This window comes from Mustela nivalis (genome assembly GCF_964662115.1).
Source record: "Mustela nivalis genome assembly, chromosome: 7".
NCBI classification, from domain to species: Eukaryota; Metazoa; Chordata; class Mammalia; order Carnivora; family Mustelidae; genus Mustela; species Mustela nivalis.
The window spans coordinates 33075348-33095705 of NC_139026.1; the positions used below are offsets into that span (position 1 = coordinate 33075348).

At 33.5% G+C, this 20358-nt stretch overlaps 1 protein-coding gene across 6 annotated transcripts in view; it reads right to left on the reverse strand.

The window, feature by feature from the left end:
* The window catches only part of LRRIQ1 (leucine rich repeats and IQ motif containing 1), a 225009-nt gene that overhangs the window by 184499 nt on the left and 20152 nt on the right, over positions 1-20358 (reverse strand). For all 6 annotated transcript variants that reach the window (XM_082738968.1, XM_082738972.1, XM_082738971.1 and 3 more), the window contains 3 exons: positions 16804-18426; positions 9616-9768; positions 7493-7643 (listed from right to left, as the gene is read on the reverse strand). In XM_082738968.1, the coding sequence (XP_082595094.1) occupies positions 7493-7643; positions 9616-9768; positions 16804-18426 (1927 nt within the window). The remainder of the gene's footprint in view (positions 1-7492; positions 7644-9615; positions 9769-16803; positions 18427-20358) is intronic.

Genomic DNA, 20358 nt, shown 5'->3' on the forward strand with positions numbered 1-20358 from the left:
GCTCAAAAGGGGGAATCTAGATGGGAAGGAAGTTAGAATAAGTTGCCCTTTCCTCCTTTAATCTTACAAGTTCTTTGCTATCAAATGAAGGAAAAATAACCGAGCAAAATAGACTTAGAGCAAGCCTTACCTTAGAATACCATTACTTTCTCAACATCTCAAAGAAAATGATTCTCTCCCAGTCAACATTTCTATTTTGTCCATTCCCCATCCCAAACAAAACAAAACAGTAGCCACAAAAATATTCAAGAGCTTCTTGCAAATTATGTAAATATAACAAATATAAAGTATCACTTAAATATTGAGCCCACTGCTTCAATATATTCTTTATTAACTCTTTAAAAGTTTCCTACATCCCACAAAATAGAACTGAAGCCAAGTGTGTTTATCCCTCAAAGGGCCCTTGCCCATGGCAAAATTAGCATTTGGCTATACTTGCTACAAATATCTATTTCAAAGAATTCCTCCCACAGAAATGAGCCAATGGTCTAATAAAACATTCCTGTCACAGTGGGGGGAAAACCTCTCCTGAAAGGAACAGCAAAACTAAAAATGTTAAATTAGGCTGGAGGTTTTCACTAAATAAGTGTTTGGGAAAGGTCTACCTCCTTTAGCTACTCAATGATTGCTATGTTTGACAGTTACATACAAATATGCTGAGCTGCTCTTAAGATTTTTAATTTCAATGCAAAAGCTCCTCAGAATCATACATGTCGTGTGGAAACAGGAATGGCGAAACAGGAATCAGAAAACTTGGATTCTAGCCCCACCTCTGGTAGGAGTTTGAGGAAAATTATGTGAGTCTGTTTTTTCATCTGTAAACTTAAGAAGCCTAAATTGGCAGATCTGTAAAATCCCTTTCAGCTTTGTACTGGGCATTGTTGCATTTCAAAACTGAAGAGTAAGCTAGCACCATCTAGTGGAATACAAGAAATTCACTAAGTATACAGCCGTGAAAAGCATTGCTACAAGAAAATATCCAGAGCTTTATTTTATTTTACTTCATTATTTTTTTTCTACTGTTCCAAAGACAACATTGGGTAACAAGAATTAATCCAAGAATATTTCCCCTATGAGTCAAAACAGTAATTAACCTTATGTGGAAAAGTTGCATTATTTCAGTACCTTTCTTACTTTTATTAGTGTCACTTTTCCAGAAAATGGTATTATCTGAAAAGAAAGCATTGGGGGAAAAAAGTCTCCTAATCCTTCTACCTACTTATAATAGTTTCTAGGAATGTATCACCTGAAATTTATAAATTAACAAATTAATTGCTGGCATTAAAGAAACATGTTTTTCCAGATAAAAGTTTTCTTCACGTAGCAGAGATAGAAGCTTCATGAATGAGAAGATAAAAAATAATTATTTGTTCTTGGGGCACCTGGGTGGCTCAGTGGGTTAAAGCCTCTCTGCTCGACGGGGAGCCTGCTTCCTCCTCTCTCTCTGCCTATCTCTTTTGCCTACTAGTAAACTCTGTCTGTCAAATAAATAAATAAATAAATCTTTAAAAAAAAATAATAATTATTTGTTCTTACACATTAATCATACTTATTTTTGTTTTTACTCAATAGTCAATAAATGAAATATAGCAATTTATTCCGATTCTCTTTCTTTATATAAATATCATTAGATAATCTTGGTGAAAGTCAGGATACTCATTTGTTTTGTTTATTGCTGCATCCTCAGCAATATTCTAGTACTGTGTTCTAGTGACTGGAAAAGTGCTTATACATAGTAGGTACTCAATAAATTTGTTCATTATCAAATTTATTAATCAATAAACCTTAAAATTTTTACTTATTTCAGCATAAAGAGTTTTAATATGCTCTAATAAAATAGTAATAATCTTAAATGTTAAATGCATTTTTATTGCAGAGGCAGTGGAATGAGGCAATTAAAAAATAAGATACTAGGAATAGACTTGAGTTTCAAATCCTGACTCTATCATTTACTAACTATATGATCTTAGATAATTTATTTAACTTCTCTGTGCCTCAATTATTACCTGGGGTGTGGGAGAAGCATTTAATAGTAACTAACTCATTGCAGTTATATGAAAAGCAAATGAATCAAATGTATAAAGCACATAAATATATGGTGGTTAAAAAAGTAATCTATTACTATATTTATCATGTTAAGTTGTATTTTTTCTATAAATAAGATTCATAAAACAATTTCATCATATGGCATGAATTTTTTCAAATTAATTCACTTTCATGTCTTAGAAAGTCGATAAAATCCAACATAAAAACAGGAAAAAAAAACAAAAAAACTAGATTATAAGTTATAAATCACCTATTTTTCATTTGTTTTGGCTATTTGTTAAAAAACTAAGTCAAAAAATAATATCTCAAAATATGAAAAACTTCTCACAGATATTCAACATCCTTTCGAGGTATGTTTTTCCATATTATTTTGGAAAACAAAATGTCTTACCAATTTTACCTGAAATTTACATATAGGAAATTTCAGGCAAAAAAAAGCATGAAATATCATAATGATATCAAAATCTTGAAATTTAAACTGCAAATCACCCAAATTAAATTGAGTTACAAAAGACAGTACAGGAAAAAAAACATTCCAGAGGAAAAAAATAAATAAAACATTTTAGATTAATAAAAAGTATGAAGAAATCTGTTGTCTTATTAAAATAAATCATCAACTAAAGTGAGCTTAATAAATTAAAATTAAGCAAATATTTTGACATTCAAAATATGTAATAACTCCAGATCAAATAAAAATATTCTATAATCAAAAACATGCTATGCAATTAGAACCAATTATAGAAAATAATATTAAAATGTTATACGGTAGTCTTTAAATTAGCCAGAGCACACAATGCGCTTAAACATTAAATCAAACATACTTAATTTTTGTTAAATTAAAGATACATAATTAACTTTACATAAATTTCAATTATATTTTAAGTCATTACTTTTAAAAAAGTATATTTTACATTGCATTTCTATTTCTGTAATTAGGCAGTTTCATTAGAATAGAAAACATTTAGCATAAATAATTTCAAATGAATTGCCTTAAACAAACTGACAGTTCCTATTCTCTTTCACTTAAATGCAATGAAATTCAAATAAAAATGTGTATTTATTAATACACAATTCATTAATATCTTTCTAATAAAAAGAATAATTAAAATTAATCTTACATATTAAGTACTGCAATAATTACAGCCTAGTAAGAATTAGGAACAAATTAAACTTGAAACTACAAATGCAGAATACATGGTGTTGCTTCCAATTTTATTTCACCTCCTTAAGAAATATTATAGCATGGAATAGTAACCTATTAACTTATAAACACAAATCTATCTTTGTGTCCCTTCATAAGAGTTCTTAGCATCAATACATCATTGAAAGACAAAATCTATGCTTTTCCCTTAGCTCAACCAGAATCTCTGTAAGCAGTTCCTGAAGATGAAAAACAGACTCCAAACAGTCCTCAGAAAATCTACTTTTTCATGTATACTCTTCTCACACTCAATAAATACAGTGTTTTCATTGTACCCAACAGACAGCAAAGATGTCTTTTACCTTGTTTGCTCTGTACTACATAAAGATATCTCAAGTACATCAATTAATACTATGGCAGTTTCCACATAAATCTTGCAGATATCCTATCCCAGGAAATCCACTGGTTACAAGAAATCCCATACAGCCCTGCTGGCAATGAAAATGAAGTGAATGGGAGTCAAAGCATTTCTTCTCACAAACAGCCTTTTTCTTTTTTTTAAGCTTGCTTCAGTGTGTGCCAATATAGCAACATACATTATCAATGCACTTGTCTTCATTCCAACAACAACAAAATTATTTCTGTCTTTTAAACTGAAATTTTAAAATTAAAAAATTGTATCAGAAGTATCACTATTTCCATAGAGGAGAAAATGTGAGTAGACCCAAAGCAAGCAGCACAGACACACTGGCAAATAAACACATGGAGGAGTATTATACATTTTATTTTCAAAAGTGTGCCTTGAAATGTCTGTAAAGGTTTGCTTTGTGAAAACAACTGTATTTTTTCCCATATCAAAAAAAAAAAAAAACAGAGATGACAGTGACTGCCTTGATCCAACTTTCTCCATACATCCTCTAGAAATTCATAAAAAACAACAAGTAAATAAAAATATCCCAATCTATCTTTCCAGTGTAAATGGGAGATAAAGAAATTACAACCTGAATTTTTTCTAAGTGGGGTAGTAAGTATCTGTAACCAACACAATCCAGGCTAAATCTACACTGCTACAGAGGGAATACTATGGAAACTGGCCAGATATGTAAGAAAGGGGATGCTCCAGTGGTGGAAGAACCCATGTATTATCAACAAGGCCTCCTTCCAGAAACGGAGCATCATCCCAAGTGGAATAACAGTACTAACACTAAGGATGTAAGTTGAATTTCAAGTGTAAATGGCCATGCTCTAACAAAAACGTTTAAAACTGGATCAAAAAATAAAACCCAAATCTATGCTGTGTATAAGTACACGCCCAAAACAAAGTGTCTCTAAAGTTTTGTGGGTTTTTTTAATGACCAAGTAGACAAATACAAATAAAAAGAAAATGTCAGGTAAGGTAGAATTTAGTCTCAAAACATTAAAGAGACAAAGAAGGAAACATAAATATCAAGACTAAAATTCATAATAAAGATAACACAGTTAGGAATATCTACAAAACAGCATGGAGTAACACTCAAAAAATGGAAACCAAAGGTTATACAAAAAGAAATACGCTAATTAATAATAAATATATTTATACTAGCTCAACTCAGACTATAGTGGGTCAAGTAGATATAGAAGATCTAAAACAAATGATCAGCAAGCTAGATCATAAAGATAAAATATAAACTCTATATTCCAATTAGAAACACAATGACCTCTTTTCACGTGCACATGAAACGTTCCTGAAAATTGACCACATAGTAGAAAATCAAATTAAGTTCCAAAATGGAACAAAGATAGTTCTCTCACTATATATAAGGCAATAAAGCTAAACAGAATAACAGCAACAACACAAAATGGTTTTACCATATAGAAATTTAAATCTTAGCTAAAAGGCAAAATATGTCATAAAATTGTAGAACTGATTACAACAGAGAAGTTACAGACCAAGCAGTGCTCACAGAAAAAATTATAGACTGAAGTATTTATGTTAACAAGAGTGAAAAGAATAAAAATAAAAAAGAATTAATTATTTAACTCAGAAATAGAAGGAATAAAATAATAGAAGAAAGGTGGAAGGAACTGATATTAATGTGTATTAGTGGTAGGAGTGCAAAATTGTATAACCCATAAAGTGTGGATGGCACTATTTTCCTAAATTACAGATGTCCTTTACACCAGCAATATACATCGCAGAAAATTTATCAAGATATAACTGGTAAAGTATAAAATGGTATAAGTATCAGATTAGTTATTATGGCAAATGTGGAAGACTGGAAACCATCAGTGTCAATCAAACAGAAACCAATGGAATAAAACCTAATCAATCTACAAAATTGAATACTATGAAACCATGGAAAAAGAATGCTCTGAACTCTGTAACACATTGGTAAGTAAAAGCAAGATAAAGAACAGTACTTAAAATATTCTATATTTTAATCCTAGAATTAGGATTAATATACACACATATATCTCTTGGATATATACGTGTATATATGCATATTTAAATGTACATACATACACATATTAAATGCATACAGATGTTATATGTGTTTATGTACAAAAACATCTATACATAAAAATATATTGGAGAACAGAGTAAAAAGGACAGGGATAAAAGATCAATCTCTTCGAGTATGCCTTTTTAAATGTAGTTTGGCTTTAAAACATATATTTGGGGACACCTAGGTAGCTCAGTTGGCTAAACGGCTGCCTTCAGCTCAGGTCATGATCCCGGGGTCCTGGGATCGAGTCCCACATCGGGCTCCTTGCTCGGCGGGGAGCCTTCTTCTCCCTCTGCCTCTGCCTGCCTCTCTGTCTGCCTGTGTTCGCTCGCTCTCTCTCCCTCTATCTCTGGCAAATAAATAAATAAAATCTTTTTAAAAATTTAAAAACATGTATTTGTTTTATACATCAAACATAAAATTAAATCAAATGAGAAAAGTGAACTTATTCCTGCTACCCCATCTACTCCCATCCCACTCCCTGAAATTTCAGTCCAGACAGTATTTCCTAATGATTTTAGGATGAGGAGGTGGAAAAGATAGTACCTTTTAGGTGTCCAAAATTTAAGTTATTAGTATTGTACCATAAAAAATGTTTATCTAGTTTCTGACTTTTTAGCAATCCTTCATTATTCATTAACCATTATTTAAGCCCCTATCAATTCCCTTCAGAATCTCACAAGTTTAAATTAAAATAAATAAATAAATAAAACAGAATTTTAAGGCAGGTAGTAAAAAATACAATGATATTTTTATTTCAGAATTATCACACTGCTAACAGTATAGAATTAAGTTCTTCCTTTCAGTAGAAAGAAGAGGGAAGTTGGGTAGAAAAAAGTGAAAGCATGAACAGAATACTTTCACAAAATTTGACGTGAAGGGTAAGAGAGATGAGGCAATGGTAGAAATAAGTGGCAAAAGGAACTGTTTGACAAATGACAGATGATAAAAGATACAGTATCAGGGGACACTGACAATTATATTTATAAACAATAGAAGGACTGGCCTTAAGAAGGCATTCTCATTGCTGAACCGTATGGACTATAAAGTATGAGGGTGGAAACAAATAGATAAATAGGGATACAGATATACAGCTGGAGAGATGAAAAAGATTAGGGAGATTCAAACCGATGGATTTCTTTCATGTGATGGTTGTCTTACCTAAAAAAAGGCAAGGTTAGGACAAGTGGTGTGGAAAGCAAGGAAGGGAGTAATGACAGGGATTTTTAGGGAACAGTTATGGCAGTTGCTAAGTGCAGAAAGCATAGAATCCATAAAAATATGATGGTACTGATCCAGGGTATCATATTCTCCAGTAGAGCTCAGATCACCACTAGTTAGAAAAAAAAGAAGGGGTGCCTGGGTGGCTCAGTGGATTAAAGCCTCTGCCTTCGGCTCAGGTCATGATCCCAGGGTCCTAGGATTGAGCCCCCCCATTGGGTTCTCTGCTCCGCAGGGAGCCTACTCCTCCCCTCTCTTTCTCTGCCTGCCTCTCTGCCTACTTGTGATCTGTCAAATAAATAAATAAAATCTTAAAAAAAAAAAAGGAATATGTGAGTGAATATACTAATTTAAGGAGCCACTGATAACTAGCCATTTGCCACTGGTGGGAACATATTTCCTTTATATATTAAAAATAGTCTTATTATTTGGATAAAAGATTAAGTGTGGCATAAATAAAATTAAAAAATTAGTAATGGTGGCCTATTCTTTTTTTTTTTAAAGATTTTATGGTGGCCTATTCTTGAAAAGGAATAAATGAAACAATATGTAATCATGAGAAATAAATGTCAATAAATTCAAATTCCCTTGATCTTACCAATTCGAGTGATTTTATTATGGGAGAGTTCAAGATTCTGGATATTAGTGCAACCATCCAAACCATGAAAAGAAGTCAGTTGATTTTTATTAAGAAGAACAACACAGAGATTGTCCAAATTTTCACAATTGATAGTCTCAATATGATTTTCCTAAAACAAAGAAAAATGTAATTAATTTTAGTTCAATGGCTTATTAGTGGAACATTTAAAGCTTACAAAAAGAGGAAAAATGAGATATGATCTCCAAGTAAATAACTGAATCTCTGACTTTTATGATAAACATACAGAATTTTATATTATCTAGATGAAAATATTAAGTGACCTAATAAATAATTAACTGATTTTATATTTATTAATCTTTGAAAATACAGAGAATCATAGTAAAATATTTCAAGCAATCTAAACGAACAAAAATGAACACTAGGTCATGGTTCCTTTAAAACTGTTAAAGAAACCAAACATTGAAAAAGTTGATATCTCCCTACTTCCCCCTTCTCAGTCCCTTTTGCTCCCTTTCTCTCCAAAGAACACCAATATTGTGTTAGATATGTATCTCATGTACAGGTTTATACTTTTACTACACATACATATCTCTGCAATATATAATGTTGGTTTCAGTGTCAAGATCATGTGACTAGGATGTAACAACAATTTTACTTTTTAAGACCTAAGAAAAATAAATGGGCTTTTAAGAATCTTAAGAGTGTAATCCCACAGCTTCCCTTTCAAATATATTTATAAGCATAGCCTTTGTCTAATGGAGGAAACTTAATAAGAAGCATAAGAAATCCACAAAGTTTTCAAAGAAAATCACATTGGTGTAAGCACTGTGTGAAGTGAGAAGAATATGCCAAATGAAAAGAAGCTTCTAGGCTACCACCCACACCCCTTCTTCTATGGGAAAGAAACAGGCTCAGGAAACTTCTCAGCTGTGACTAGCACGTCTTGTGGAAAAAGAAGTATGCCTTGAGAAGGTCAAAACCCCAGTGGGCAGAACCAGGGGTCATAGAAAACCATTTTCATTGAGCAGAACCAAGTCCTTATTAAGGAAATGAGGATATGTGCTCAGCTATGGAATAGGGGAACATATGGGCTTCTTGTTTTCTTTCATTTTGAATGGAATCGCTATTGTAATTAATCAAACCTATCTCACCACTGTATGTGAGTGTGGGAAGGGGGGACGGGGAGAAGAGAAGATACTTTTCAGTGTATCTCACAGATCTCTGAGTTGAAAGAGGTCTACCTGAGCAAATCACTTCCACCTGGATCTGATATAGATGAGAAAATTTTGTGCTTCAAGTCTAAGTCTGAGGCCACAAAATTGATGACATTTAGGGGTCTCTTGGACATGAGTGTATTTTGAATGTGGGATGGACGTGACTCCTTAAGATCAAGGGTAGACTGTGGTAGACTGTTACTTTGCCCCAATAAACTTCACATCCCAACATTCACAAATCCACCCAGCTCCCATCCCATACAGATTTAGGTTTGGCCAATAGAACATTAGCTAGTGTAATGCCAGCAGATGCCTGAAAAACACCTGCATATTGGAGCTTGTCTTTTTTGGAATGCTCAGTCTTGTGATTGGGCCACTCTATAGAAAAGCCCCAAAATGAAAGAGACAGAAACACAGATACACAGAGAAAGAGAGAAGAAAAGAAAGAGAAATTGAAATTCTAACCTCCCAAGACACCAGACAAGGCATTTTGGACATTTCCAGCCCCCACTCCAAATTACATAAATGACCCAGGCAACAAGACAAAAATCAGAAGAAATACCCAGACAAGCCTGGCCTCAATTCATGGCTGGCCCACAGAACCATGAGTAAATAAAATGGTTGTTGTGATAATTTACTATAATAAAATAGAAAATGGATTTATGTTTATATTTCAGCAATGACAATTTTGAAGAAATAGTTACTATATAAACAATAACCGATAACTTAGGTTCTAAAGATGTCAAGGATCAAACAAAAAGTAATAAAAACAATAACTATATCATCTGCAAATAGAGATAAGTGATTTTCAGGCCATACTTCCTAATCTTCTTTCCTCAACGGTTCTCACAAATTTTGTTTTCGACTTTATTATAGGATAAATAATGAGGAGAACAGAGGACATACCTGTGCATCAATGTGCTTCAGTTTTTTGCAGTTACTCAGGCTGTGCAAAGAAATTAATCCACAGCGTCGAAGAGACAAAAACTGAAGATTTGGACACTCTGCTAGTGTGGAGAGACTACAACCTGGCAAATCTTGAAATGTAACTGTTGTAACCTAGAGAATTCAAGAAAATTGGATTACATAACCTCATCTAACAATAATGAATATAAACTATATCAGCCCTGCAAAATTCCTTTTTAAAAATTCATTAAGGGATGCCTGGGTAGCTCGGTTGGTTAAGCGTCTGCCTTTGACTCAGTTCATGATCCCAGCATTGTGGGATCAAGTCCCACATCAGTTTCCTTGCTCAGGTTGCAGCCTGCTTCTCCCTCTCCCTTTGCCTGCCACTCTACCTTGTGGAGTGCTCTCTCTCTGTGTCAAATAAATAAATATTTATTTTAAAAAGTCATCAAAAAAAAACTAATGATATATATCAAAATTGCATTTGTTAACAATTCACTTTCTTTTTTTTTTTTTAAGATTTTATTTATTTATTTGACAGAGAGAAATTACAAGTACACTGAGAGGCAGGCAGAGAGAGAGAGAGAAGGAAGCAGGCTCCCTGCTGAGCAGAGAGCTCGATGCGGGACTCGATCCCAGGACCATGAGATCATGACCTGAGCCGAAGGCAGCGGCTTAACCCACTGAGCCACCCAGGCACCCAACAATTCACTTTCAATTAAGCTATCTGGTTCTCCTTTATTCCTCACATAGAAAGGCAAAATAATGCAATCATCCATGACCAACTCAAGTTCAAAAGTCATATGCATAGAAGCAATAATAAAATCATCTATTAGCTCATTCGCTGATATTTCACCAAATTCACTTTCTGTGTGAATTATTTTGGCACTATTTTCAAGATTGTACTACACAAATGTGTACTACACAAATGCTTATTGTACCAAACAAATGCTTGATACTATCAAACACAGGATACTGTGTTTGACAGTATCCTAGGGATACCTGGGTAGAAATAGTAACAGGAGCCACAATATGTCAGGGGATAGATTCTGTGTCCAACCTGCCATGATTCAATTAAAATGACTCAACTACCTTCCAAAAACAAAAAAAGTCTGAGAAATTATAGGACCTGTAATAAATAGCACCATGCAATAATAATTAAACCATGTAATAAAAATAGCTTTCTATTACAAGTTCACTGGTATGAATCATTCCTTACTGGCACGAATCATTCCTTACTGTTGAATAATGTAATATACTCAGAGCATATAGTATCTCTGATGTAACATAGCATGAATGGCATTTTTTCTGGTATTTTCAAACATTTTGAAGACCATATTATGAAATTTCTTATTACTGAAATATCACTGTGGACTCAGTAATTCACAAAGGTTTTTCTTAAAGAATTTTTCTGTCATTTTGGTTTTAGTCTTTTTAACTAAAGAAAATTCAGTATCAAAGAATGTACTCAACTTTATGGTATATATACCAAGAACTACACTTATAGTGGCACAGGAATATGTCAGATAATGGGAATATTTCCGTATTTCTGAAAAGCACTCTTCTTATTAAACTCAAGAGCTCTCACATAAAGAAAATGGCAGAGAAATAAGTATAGCATGTTGGCTCTTCTCTATAATTAAGTACATGAATAGAAATAACTATATATGTTAAATTTTTTATAGTAAGAATTATTTCATATTGTCATATCAAAAATCCTAAGGCCAGGTTTCTCATGTACTGAAAAAACAACTTTAACATTATTAGCTTTATAGGAAGAGTCTAGTATATATCATACTGAATCAGAAATTTTAAAAATGTACTATTGTAATTTAAAGCATTATTGCTTCAGTAAAAGCTATAAGAGTCTTAAGAACAGTAACCCCTCTTCATTCGGAACATTTCCTGTGCATTAAATTAAACTAAAAGTTTTAAATTTACGTATTTATGTAAGTGAATGGGAAGACCATATGTTCGTGGAGATATAAAGAAGGGATTAAGTCCACTCCTTGCTTTGAATAGCTAAAGTTACAAACAATATTTTTCAAACTTCAGGTGAATAAGTTTCTCATTTCATAATTATTTCAGGAATATCTCAGTTACTCATAGTCTAAAATGACTTTTGAAACAAATTTATATTTTATGGTTTTTTCAGAAAGAAAAATATTCATCCATTTGTGGGGGGAAAAAAAAAAAAAAAACAACCCTGCTGTGTATTACCCATTTTATTTGTCCACAAAGAGAACTTACAAATTCTGTAACTGGGAAGCTAGCTGTATACCAACAAGTAAACACACAATTTAGAACTAAGCATTTAAAAACCCAAAACTCCACAACTGTAGTTTTATAGTAACAAATGGTTCTCTACCTTCTTATTTATATTATTCTGCCTGACATAATCATACACTGCTTAAAATCACCTACGGAAATGGTTAGATTCCAGTTTTATGGTGGTAATTTCTCTAGTTAGTTTAATTACAGTACAGGAGTGACAACTGTTGCAGAGTCCTTATTAATGGTATCTACTTTTGAATATAAGGTATTTCATAATATTTCCTCCTCCCTTTTATGGAAGATTTTTAAAATTTCCTTATGATATAGTAATTTTTTTAAAGATTTTATTTATTTATTTGACAGACAGAGATCACAAGTAGGCAGAGAGGCAGGCAGAGAAAGGAAGGGAAGCAGGCTCCCTGCTGAGCAGAGAGCCAATGCGGGGCTTCATCCCAGGACCCTGAGATCATGACCTGAGCCGAAGGCAGAGGCTTTACCCCACTGAGCCACCCAGGCACCCCAACAATAATAATCTATTCTATCTTAGGTTTTTCCAAACATATGAGATATCAAAATAAATTTTTATATTAATTATTTGTTGATATATGCATGGCAATAATCATATAAATAATGGCTTTATGCTCCAAATAGTAAGGTCAATATAGAATTAGTACTTACAGGTGTTCATCACTGCATGGTCTATTGAAAAAGAGCAACTGGAGCATAGTGGATATTCACTAAATGTTTCAGAAATAAATGAATAATAAACTGCCCTATGGCAAAACTAAAATACAGCATTCATAGTTTCTTTCCTTAATAAAGGGTAATATAAAGATATTTCAAAAACTAGTATTTTCAGGTTCTCATAACTTAAACTATTCTACCTACAGAACTTATGACTCATTCATTTTATCTTAATAAAAGATAATAAATCAATTTATTACTTAATCATCCATATTTCCTTAAATCCTTAACAGATTGTGGTCCATAAAATGACCAAAAATAGCTATTTAATTTTAGAGATTTCACTTTCAATTATTCTTGAGTTCGATGCAAGGAGTGCCAGTCATTTATGGTAGACTATAATACAAAAATAGTGAAAGCAATAACTCTTGGTTTTTCTTTTTGCAGAACATCTGTTCAGAGATAAAATTTTAAATCGCTTCAATCTAAAGAAATAACATTTAAAAAATCAGCTGCAAGAGACTAAATCTGAGGTATGATAACCGGATTAAATGAAGCAGAATCTAACTTCTAGTAGCTCATGTACCAATACAACACCAGTTTATTAGAATTTGCCTTGTATAAAATGTGAGACATTCAGATCTAAAAGCTAGTAACAGCTAAAATGTTATTCTTCATGTCATGCTATAAATAGCCATATAAAAATATCCCTTAAATTCAGCACCCTCTCTTTATGATTACTTAAATCAAGTAATCATTAGTAGCTAGACACCAAAAATAAAAGAAAAATAAATTAGAACACTAAAACTAGAAAACAATATATATATTAGTTGTGTATAATCTCTGCTTGAGATCCAAGTTTGATAATGACTATTACATATACTAGGAGCCCTAGACTATATTCTTCGTATATGTTATTTTATTTATTTATTTTTTAAAGATTTTATTTATTTATTTGTCAGAGAGAGAGAGAGAGAGAGAGAGCACAAGCAGGCAGAGCACCAGGCAGAAGCAGAGAGAGAAGCAGGCTCCCCTCTGAGCAAGGAGCCCGATGCGGGACTTGATCCCAAGACACTGGGATCTTGACCTGAGCCGAAGGCAGCGGCTTAACCCACTGAGCCACCCAGGCATCCCCATATATGTTATTTTAAAATTCAACAATCCTATCCAATAGATATTGCTTTTCCCAGTTTATAGAAGACAAAACAGAGGCTCAAAAAGGTCAAGCACCTTGCCCAACGTGACACAACCAATAAATGGCAGAAATAAAATCAGGACATTGATCTTACTTGACAGAGGGCTTATTAGTACTTTATTGAATTATACTCAAATAATTTTTACATTAATTCCCTTTTTAATTAATATACTCTACCTAAATTGTGAAGTTAGCAGTAATACAGAGATAAGATTAAGATTCAGTCAGATTATTTATTCATCCCCTTGTCCATCTTCCCACTTAACCACCCCAGTCAAGTAACGAAAACCACTATTGTCTAACAAATTGTAAAGAAACATAGACAAGAGTCTGAATATCATGTGCTGAAAGCTGAAAGTGAGAAATTAATATAAGCAAAATAAATTCATCACTGGGTGAAATTCTAGAAGAGTAAACTTTTCTAAAGGTCTTCTTTAGAAGGACCTTCCAAAGATGGCAGTGGGTGATCAAGGTATGGATAAAGATGTGAAGCCTTAGCAAATCAAAGTAAGAGACTTATGGATCAGGAACAGTAGTGAATAAAGACACCAGTATAAACCCATCTCCCAGGGTCATTACAAAATGGCATTTTATAACACTTCTGTATTTACAGACATATTCATAAATACTTTTCCACTTTATACTGTACACTTGATGCCTCAAAGAAAAATGAAATGTTCAAAATAATTGCTTGAGCAGTAGTCAGAGGATTACAGTGCCTTTTACAACATTTCTAATCATATTAATCCATGGGCCAGCACCAACAGAATCATCCAGGAGCACTGCAAGTACCCAGGTACCTGGGTGGCTCAGTCAGTTAAGCCTCTGCCTTTGGCTTAAGTCATGATTTCAGGGTCCTGGGATGGAGCCCCACATCGAGCCCCCCAGGGGGTTCCGTGCTCAGTGGGGAGTCTGCTTCTCCCTCTCCCCCTGTCGCTCTCTCTCTCAAATAAATAAAATCTTTTTTTAAAAAGTGGAGAACATTGAGACTGATCACCAGACCCAATGAATCAAAATTAGCATTTTAACAAATTCCCTGGAGATCTGTATACACATTCCAGTTTGTGGGGACCTACCCTAAGATGCAAAAGGAGTAATCCTTACTTTATGTATATTGACAAGAGTTTCACAAAAGGAACAGAATGGATAGGAGAAGAAACACCAAGGGGACAGGTTCACACATCTTAACTTCCTCAGCATTCTTCTCATTGAACAGAGCAGAGACCCACAATGAAAAAGAGCACTGCTATTTTCCTAACTTCAGTTTACTCTAGAAACAAGCACACGGTGAACATGAAGCTGTCACTTATGCCTGGCTCAAACAGATACATATAGGAAAATTATCCAAAATAAAAGTTAGTAGTTAATGTCACCAATTCACAAAGCCTACACCAACATCTTAGGGAAAGTAGAAAAAAGAATGATTTCAGAGATAACATAGCCAAAGAAAATAATTAATAGAAGACCTAATGAGAGATTCTATATGTAGCTCTATAGATCTGATGGATATGAAAATACATTGCCTAGGAAACAGAGGAACTTCAAAGTAGTTCTTGTTCCTCATACCGCTTTTTCACATCCCAGAGATCTCTTTAACGTCCACTATCTTATTATCCTTCTAAAGAAAACCATGAAATCTTATTTACAGCAATTACCAAAATCTATAGTAATATAATTGGTATTTTGTTTGTTTGTTTGTTTGTTTAAAGCCTTTTTGTATACCAGAGTCACCTCCATAATGTCAATGACTGGGGTTTCTTTCTGTCCCAACAATAAATATTGATCCTTCATATTGGACAGATAAATATTTGCTGAGTGAATAAATAAAAAATTCATATATATATTAACTTGAGTCTTTCCTTTCCTAGGCATCTCTCTATATCAAAAAACTAAATACATTTTATTGAATACATTTCGGTTTCAGGCCCTAGTCAGATACATTATTTTAATCCTAAGTCCTTTCTAGTGTTGTACTATTTGAAATATTCTTTCCTGGTTTTCCACACATTTGTTAGTTTCTGGTTTTTTTTTTTAAATATTTTGTTGGGGCACTTGGGTGGCTCAAGTGGGTTAAGCCTCTGCCTTTAGTTGGGGTCAGGATCTCGGGGCCCCACATTGGGCTCTCTGCTCAGCAGGGAGCTTATTTATCCACCCCCCCACCCCACCCCCACCCCCCGCCGTATGCTGTTCTGCCTACTTGTGATCTCTGTCAAACAAATAAAATCTTTTAAAAAAAATTTTATTTAGTTGAGAGAAAGAGAGAACATGCGCATGAGCACACATGAATGGGGGGAGGGGCAGGAGGGAGAGGGACAAGCAGACTCCCTGATGAGCAGAGAGTCCAATGCAGGGCTTACCCCAGGACCCTGGGATCATGACCTAAGCCTAAGGCGGACACTTAACCGAATGAGCCACCCAGGCGCCCATTAGTATTTGCCTTAATTTTGGTTGAAAATATGGGCTTTATAAACATATAAAATTCACAGCGGTTGGTGATGATTATTTAAATTTCATTAATATATGCACTGTGCTTATATAGCACATGACTAAATATGTTTCCATATGGAAATTCTAGAGTCTTCTATTATTATAAGCCCTTCTTTCACAGCCCTTGTCAGATACAGAGAAATCCACTTCATTCCAAAAGGAGCCAGTAGGTGGTGGTGTGCCCAAGACTATAGCAAACTAAATGACCGTCAATTTAAGAATTTCCTTCTCTAATTCAACACTAAATTCCCAGATACTTCCACTCTTAGAAGCTTAATAATGGCTATAGGACCCTTGAACATAGCTTCAAGATATAAATCAAAACTTTTTGTAGTGCTACACTGAGGGAGAAGATGCCTTGAAGAATTTGAATCAAGAAGATCTTTTAAATACATCCCCTCTCAAATGGGTCAATACTTCATTACCAATTTCCCCAATTAAGAGACAAAATTCTTGGATACAATGCCTTCTACTAATATTTCTAAAGTCACATTTCAGAGGATCAACTGTAGTTAAATATGAAAAAGTATTATAAAGTTATAAAATACCTGCTGTAAAGTCTTCCAAGGGCCACATCGAAGAATTTCTAGCGTATTCAAAGGGGGCATCATGCTGGCTGGACATTTTACAGGTCTCTTCCTCTGAACAAATTTTTTTTGCTGGTTTTGTTTGAAAATTTCAAACCAAGGTTTATGTGATTTTATCCAAGCTAGCCTCTTTTCTTCAATAGAAGATAGAAGTGTTGGCTTTGATAAAGAACAGGTCACAGTACTTTCACATTCAGCTCTATTTTCATGACATTCTTCTGGGATTTCTTTAAGTTGAGATTTAAGAGAGTTTATTTCTTTAAAAATTAAGGAGCTTTTTGCATTATAGCTACCCAAGTCTTCACAAAGACCATTTCTACCGAAAATATAATCTTGTTCATTTATTTTGCCTTCTGTAGTTACCATGGAATCATTGCTGTTAAAAATCACATCACTATTCAGAGTATTGTCTTTTGGGACCTCCTCGGTTTCCTTGGATTTTAAATCAATTTCTTTTTCTTGTATTGTTATATTTTCCCCTATAACTTCAGAATTTTCTAATTTTAGTGCTTGCTGCTTTATAGAACCTACTGAAATATTATTCTCTTCATATAATGTTCCATTCTGTTCTGTTAGCTCTTCTTTTTCTACTTTTTGTATCTTATTCTGTTGATTATCTTGGATTATTTTCCATGCTTCATTGTTTCTCACCTTGTTAATTTTTTCATTATGTCCTAATATAATTTGGGTGTCTTGTCTCATATTCTCATTTATGGCAGTTTTCATATGTTCCCCGTTTTGTATTTGAAGCTTTAATTCTTGCATCTGAAACTGCTCTTTCACGTTTTCTTTTAGACCTGGCTTTTCCAATTCAGTTTTTTTGTCTGTATTTTCACATTTTCCTTCTTCCTTTACAATTTTTTCAGAACATTGTTGTTTTGCCAGGTTTTCATTTTTTACTTTAGATTCTGCCAAAATTGCCTGGTCTATAATAGGATCTTTTGATTGTGCTTGTATTGATTCTTTTAATACAAGCTGTCTATCTACATTCTCTGTCCTATTTGATTTTTCAAGTAGCCAGAGGGGAACATCTTCCCATTTCTTTGACTTTTCATCTCCTACCTTTTTGGCTGTGTCATCCTTATTCTTTGATGTATCTTCAACAGTCAAATTCTTGATATTATATTCATCTTTCTTTAATGCTCTACTTATTATTAGCTGTTTGTGTGCATCTTCTCTTAATCTTAATCTTTCCTTGTTTAGTAGTTGCTCTTTTTCTCTTCTTATGATGGTCTTTTTTTCTTCATATTCTTTTTCTCTCTTCCTCCTTTCCTCCTGCTTCTGCTTTTTTCTCTCTTCTTCTACCTTTTGTTCTTCCTCCAATCTTTTTAGTTTTTCTTCTTCCATCTGACGTATTTTTGCTTCCTTTTCTTTCCACTCTTGTGCTTTCTTTTTCTTACTTTCTAATTGTTCTTTTATGATGGGGTTATATTTTTGGTAGGCCACAAAGGCTTTATATTTAGCCTGAATTGTTACAGCTGCATTATGCTGCCGTTTTAACAAACGCATTTTTTCTTTTTCTTGTAGATCTTTAAATCTTGTTCTTTCTTCTTCCATTTGTAAATGCAAGCTTTTAATAAACTCCTAAAGTAAAGTAAGATAAATAGTAGTCAGCATAAACTAAAGATATTAAAATATCATCTAAAATACAGGCTGAAAACAAATAGTAAAATTGAAATCACAAGGAAGTTGCTATAAAATTCACTTAAAAGAACTAAAACCTTTTAAAGGGAATTAATCTTCTAAAATACTTGGGAGTTTTAATCATGTTAGTAAGTTGATATTCTAATATTATAGCTATACTAAGCCACCCAAATATAAACTGAGGAATTCCTTGAAGATAGAGAGCATATGAAATCAGAATGACAGAGAAAAAGCAAGAGAAACCACAAGCCAAAATTTGTGTAGAAGAGGACTTCAAACTTTCTGAGATGGTAGGTCTGATAAAGGAGACTCCCAGAGCTAGCACAGACTGCAGAAGCAGGGGATTATTGGGTGAGATTTATGATACCAGGAAGGCAAGGTAGAACATACATATAAGCAATATGAAGAACTAGCCTTGTCACATATTTTATCCTTTCTCAACTATGGAGAGAGCTGATAAGCACATATTGCATTAAATGAGATCGTTTGGAGTTAGGTGAGGAAAATGTCATTGTCACTATAGAGTCCTAAAACAAAAGTAAACAAATCAACATGAAGCAAATATTTGAGGAAAACTAACATAAAGGATGTGAGGCAAATCAAAATAGTTCAATAAACAGAAGGAAGTACTAGTTTCTGAGAAAAGAGAGCTATTAAACTAAATAAAAAATTTACAAAAACATTTTTAGGAAAAATATGTTTAAATAAAAATAACTTCACATAAAAATAAAAATGCAGGTGATCAAAAAAATATATGATTCACTCAAACAAAAATTCAAAATAGAATGGCTTAAATAGGTGTTGGCTAAATAAAAACTTCCAAATTACACACTTTCCTGGAACAACATACAAAAAAACAAACATATGAAATCTACGACACAGACTTTCAGGTATAAAGGCAAACTCCAAAATGACTAAGTAGGAGTTACAACTAAAGACCTGAGAAAAAGGAAAAAACATATTAGAAAAATATTTTCAGGGACATGGGTGACTCAGTAGGGTTCAGTGTCTGACTCTTGATTTAGGCTCAGGTCATGACCTCAGGATCCTGGGATTGAGCCCTACATGGCCTCTGCACTCATCGGGCAGTCTGCTTCAAGATTCTTTCTCCCTCTGCCTTCTTCCCACCCTGGCCCTCTCTTGCTCTCTAAAATAAATAAATAGGTCTTAAAAAAAAGAAAAATGTTTTCTAAACCAAAAAATGTTATAAGATAAAGAGTAAACTTTTCAGGCATGCATATAGACAAACACACTGATACACTCACATGGAAGCTAGCAATATTTCAGAACCCTAAGGAATTAAGCTCCATCAAGGCAGCATTTTCCATTCTATCCACTGCTATACCTTGAACACTCAGAAGTGCCTGGCACAAAATAAGATATCAATAAATATGTATGATAAATGTAAAATGTGAAAAATCTAAAGGCTTCAAAAGAATGTAAGGAATGAGTATCAAATTTAAAATGATAATGGGCAAAAATAAACAAATATGCAATGGAGTTATATCTTTAAATCCTTAAAACCAAATGGTAATAAATCTGGATTCTATAGGCCAGGAAAGGAATCATTTGGTTGTTAAAGCAAAATAAAAAAAATATTTTCAAGTGTGCAAAGATTGAGAAAAGTTGTTATCCAAAAATGTTTTCAACAAGTATTTAGGCATACAGGAAATGAAAACTGAGACCAGAAATCAGGGGATGACTCAGGATTCAAATAACACTAATGATCAAAGAAACCATTAACACTTAACACTTAAATTGTTTTGTTCTATTATCTTCTTTCCATCATTTCACTTAAGAAGTCAGCTATTAGGGCACCTGGGTGGCTCAGTGGGTTAACCCTCTGCCTTCTACTCGGGTCATGATCTCAGG